This window comes from Bison bison, unplaced genomic scaffold (genome assembly GCF_000754665.1).
Source record: "Bison bison bison isolate TAMUID 2011002044 unplaced genomic scaffold, Bison_UMD1.0 scf7180017864035, whole genome shotgun sequence".
NCBI lineage: Eukaryota > Metazoa > Chordata > Mammalia > Artiodactyla > Bovidae > Bison > Bison bison.
The window spans coordinates 1,774,030-1,779,349 of record NW_011494607.1 but is presented as its reverse complement, the minus strand read 5'-3'; the positions used below and the strand labels follow the sequence as shown (position 1 = coordinate 1,779,349).

The following is a 5,320-nucleotide window of genomic DNA, read 5'->3' as shown; positions in this document are numbered from 1 at the left end:
AAAATGTCAACCTAATGATGGCAAGGAATATCAGCTGCTGCAGATGGTTCATATATCATGAAGACAGATTATTGTCAGTAAATTTTGATTTAGCAAGAAAGATCATATTTATGAGCCTGGACGTATGTTCCAGTGGTGAAATCAGAAGCCTATTTGGGGTCAGAGGGGAAGTAAATTAGGAGTTTAGGGTTAATATATACATGCTACTATATATAAAATAAAATAAACAGCATGGACCTACTGTATAGCACAGGAAACTATACTCAATATCTTGTAATATCCTATAATGGAAAAGAATCTGAAAAAGAATATATGTATGTTTAAAGCCTTCGTTAAAAAATGAAGAGGTGAAAAAGAGGAAGTAGAGACTAGCAATGTGAATAGTGTTTTTAATAAACCTATCAAAGATAAGATGGAAGTTGTCCAGAAACATGAGATCCCAGAGATTTTTTTTTTTTTTTTTTAACATGAAAGGCTTAACCAATCTCAACTGTCAGTGGAAGTAAGCCATCAAAGAAGGAGAAAATGCAGATGCTGGAGGTAATAGGAGACAAAGAAGGCCTTTTTTCTAAATGAGAGTTTAGGAGGAGAGCAGCTTTAGACAAAGAACAATGCACTACTTCTTGTGGACAGAACTAAACATTGACAGGAAGGAAAGTGAGGCAGAAAAGATGGTCTGTTGTTTGGCAGGAAGATGAGGGAACACCAAATGAGGACTTCCTTTTCCCTGAAAATAAGAAGCTAACATCTGTTGAGAGAGAGCTGGAGAATTAGAAGATTTGATATTTGTATCCTGTTAGAAAAGTAGATCAATTTAACAGCGAATTATAAAATCTTATTTGTAACACAATGTATTTTCAACATAACACCAAAAAATGAAACAATAGACAGGGTTCCAAAATTCACTGTGATAATGCCATGGTTTCTCCCCAGAGAATAGCATAAACTCTCAAAAAGAGTCAGAGGAAGTGACTTAAGTTATTGTTTGTGGTGAAACAATATTCCAAAACTGTTCTCATTTTCTTTTGGAAATGTGTTAAAGCGTATTACCCAAATACCTCTTATTATGCAAACGTTAAAAGAAAATACTGACTTGAGACCCCTGGTTTCAGATTGGGTCCTCTCTGTCTATAGAGAACAGTCAACACTTGGCAAGAATTAGATGAATAACATTCTTAATCTGGAAACAAGGCTGACTTTTCTTTTTTTTTTTTTTTTTAATAATTGTTTTCTCTTAAGATATTTATGCTTTCCACCTTGGTTTAGTTTCAAAAAGCCCACTGATGGTCAGGCACCAAGACCTTAGGATTTTTAGCACTTTTTTAACACCTTGTAGAGAAGAAACATAAATAGCCAGATGATACAATAAATTTTAGAAGTCTGTGAAGTCTATTCCCCATATTAGAATAAGAGGAAAATTAATTCAGAGAGACTGATGTAAGGAAAAGAGAACAGAAACTCTTGCCATTATCACTACAACAGCCCAGTATTAACTTCTCAAATGAAAGAGCTTCTTTTAAAAATATGTACATATTAACAAAGGAATATTACTCAGCCATAAAAAGGAAGGCATTTGAGTCAGTCTAATGAGGTGGATGAACGTAGAGCCTATTATACAGAGTGAAGTAAGTCAGAGAGAGAAAAATAAATATCGTATACTAACACATATATGTGGAATCTAGAAAAATGGTTCTGATGAATTTGTTTGCAAGGCAGCAGTGGACAAACAAACATACAGAACAGACTTATGGACATAGGGAGAGGGGAAGGGAGGGTGAGATGTATAGAGAGAGTAACATGGAAACTTACATTACCATATGTAAAATAGATAGCCAATGGGAATTTGCTATATGTCTCAGGGAATGCAAACAGGGGCTCTTTAACAATCTAGAGGGGAAGGAGATGGGAGGGAGGTTCAAGAGGAAGGGGACATATGTACACCTATGACTGACTCATGTTAAGGTTTGACGGAAAGCAACAGAATTCTGTAAAGCAATTATCCTTCAATTAAAAATAAATAAATTTTAAAATAGATGTAGGGTTAATAACTGAGTTCTGTCAATGGGATGTGTGTATGTGTGTGTGTGTGTGTTCACAGGAGCACACAAACTCATAGGTGGGGAGCTCTATGATAAATTACATTCTGTCATTACTTTAAAAACAAACTCCTCTTCCTTTGCAGAATTGTCAACATCATACTGCTGGTGACTTCTGTGAACGATGTGCTCTTGGTTATTATGGCATTGTCAAGGGATTGCCAAATGACTGTCAGCAATGTGCTTGTCCTCTAATTTCTTCCAGCAACAAGTAAGACTGAGAAATATTACCATATTTCCCAATCAGTAACACCATCTGTGTAGCACATGGACTTTTCTGTGATTTAGCTATTTTTTTCATGTAGACAAAAATCTCAATTTAAGATAGATTTTTTAAAGAATATAAAAACATGACAAAAGTGAGCACTTAATACTCTATGGTTCCTTTTTCCTTTAAAACTCTGTCCCAAGTAAATAATGCTTATTAATTAAAATGTAAATACCAATGTTAACATATATTTATGAAATAAATAATTTATGTACAAATGTGTATAATCTTATAAGTTTTTAGAAAGACCTAGTGTTTTCATATAATTCTGCAATAACTTCAGCTATGAGGGATTGTTTGATGCATAGTATATAAATTTTATAGCTGTTTCCATTCATTTTCTGTGTTTAGTTCATGACTGATAAGAATTATCAGGCAGATAATTGAAAAATAATGTGGTTCCAGCAAGATGACTTATTGTTATGCTCCAAAAGAAGTCAGTATCTCCCAGAATCAAGGCCCTCTTTCTGTTAAGATAATCCAAGCTTGGTACCATGGAAACACAGCCATAAGGGGAAGCAAATGCAGGCATATTTTATTTCAGTGCTGTCAGAACATTCTGCATTGGTTTATGTATTGATGAAAACCCCTAGGTGTTTTCACTTACCTTTTTGCTAAGACAATCTGCACTTTCTTTTAAATGATTTATAGAATTCAATCTCTACACGGTAGGGTAATTTTTTTCTCTAAGAATTTGCTTTTGAAGGAATGTAGGGCACTTTGTTCAGAATTAGAATCCTAGACACCTTATCTTTAGTGTATAAGAACCATAAAGCAACTCAGATGAAGAGACAGTTCTACCTATTCCGTTTTTTTTTTCCCCCCCATCTTTGGCTTTGTTTACATTTTGAAAACATTTTCATGTGATTATCTCCCTTTCCTCTACAAGCATCCATTTTTGGTTGAACAGAACATATGTCTTGCATAGGATATCAAATGTGAATTTTTAGATAAATGGGATATTGATGAGGATAAAATGCATGATCTTATAATTCATTGAGCAAAAGTGGTTGGTGTGTGAAATATATTATTTTCATCCTCCTTTCCCTAATCTACCTCTGATGAACTGAGCTGAACAAGAGAAAGGTATTTAATTTATGGTTTATTAAAGTGGGAATTAATAATTAATTGATAATTTACTGTAGAGTGAACTATAACAAAAGCTACAGGATATATAAAAAAGAAGCAGAACATCTCTTGGAGAGGCTCACAGTTAAATGGGTGTCTTCAGAGAGGTCAACTTAGATTTAAAGGAAATTTGAAGGCACAAAGTACCACACTTGATTTTGGAAACTCAAAGAATATATTAAAAAATTAATAATATTAATAATAAAGTTTTGGCTTCCTAGGTGGCTCAGTGATAAAGAATCCACCTGCCAATGAAGGAGCCACAGGAGGTACTGGTTCAGGGAAGATTCCCTGGAGGAGGAAATGGCAACCCACTCCAGTATTCTTACCTGGAGAATCCCATGGACAGAGGAGCCTGGCAGGCTACAGTTCATGAGGTCACAAAAAGACACAACTGAACATGCATAATAAATTTTAAGTTTATTTAAATTATTAAATTTACAACGGATTGAAGAGTTTTTACTGGCAGAGATAGTAGAAAATTTATAGAGTAAAAGCTTAGAAGCAGGAAGCACAAATCACTTTTAAGAACCAGTAAGAGTTTGGAGCATGGGTTCAAATAGAATTTTATAATTACAGATGAATGAATAAGAGAATGGAGGCCATACTGTAGAAATCCTTGAATACCAGTCTAAGAAATTGCTATTTAATTTTCTATGTAATGAGGAAACACTACAAATTTTTATTTAAAAGATTAATGTGATCAGAGCCACAATTTAGGAAGACTATTATGATGGAATTGAGTATAATGAACTGAAACAGGAAAATAAGAAAAGCAAAGAGACTAATTAAAAAGCTATTGCGCTAGTTTAGGCAAAAGATAATTAGAACCTGAAAAAAGGCAATAGCAACAAAAATAGAGACAAAAGGATGGATGTGAGGAAAACACAAGAAGATAGATTGTTGAATGTGACTCTGTAGAACTGATAACTAATTAGATATGACAGGTTTAGGCAAGGCAAGAGTTGAAGCCAGGGCTTTGTAGCCAAATTGAGCTCCAGTGGTAGTCATTAACAGAAATAGGGAAACCGGAAATTGTTAGAACATCTTACTAATTTTCATACAGAAAGATTTCCTGTCTTATTTCCTTACACTAGATCACATTATTTTGTATTTAAAGTAAAACGTAGTTTGAAATCCATATGTAAATTACAAAAGACAGTCTTTATTTTAAGTGAAACATCTATTCACACTTAATGCATTGAAATGCCAATGGCAATTTGGGATAAGTAATAAAAAAATTAAATTGCTTTTGTGTCCCCATTTTTTTTAACCTGAAAGATATTCAATAATACTTATTCTACTGTCTGACAAATATGCAGGAATTCTCATCATGTTTTTATTTTAATTCATGAAAAATAGCACCCTTTTTCTGGATGTTTGATATTTTCATGACTGTCATATAATTATTAAAACTTCACAGTTTTAACATGGTCAGTGTCATGCATTGTTAATTCATCAAGAAACAACCTTCTTTATTTGTTAACTATTATTAGTAATATTTAGTTGTGATATCCTACCCTTGAATGTTGTTGTTCAATCATTAAGTCATATCTGACTCATTGCAACCCCATGGACTATAGCCTGCCAAGCCCCTCTGTTCAAGGGGTTTTTCCAGACAAAAATACTGGAGTGAGTTGCCATTTCCTTCTCTAGAGGATCTTCCTGACCCAAGGATCAAACTCACATCTTTTTGCAGGCAGAATCTTTACCACAGAGGCACCAGGGAAGCCCATTACCCTTGAATGCTGCTGCTGCTAAGTCGCTTCAGTCGTGTCCGACTCTGTGCGACCCCATAGACAGCAGCCCACCAGGCTCCCCCGTCCTT

The 5,320-nt window shown here is 34.4% G+C and overlaps 1 protein-coding gene across 3 annotated transcripts in view; it reads left to right on the top strand.

Moving 5' to 3' along the window:
- The window catches only part of LAMA2 (laminin, alpha 2), a 705,371-nt gene that overhangs the window by 499,641 nt on the left and 200,410 nt on the right, over positions 1-5,320 (top strand). For all 3 annotated transcript variants that reach the window (XM_010834646.1, XM_010834645.1, XM_010834644.1), the window contains exon 30: positions 2,183-2,307. In XM_010834646.1, coding sequence (XP_010832948.1) covers positions 2,183-2,307 — 125 coding nt within the window. The remainder of the gene's footprint in view (positions 1-2,182; positions 2,308-5,320) is intronic.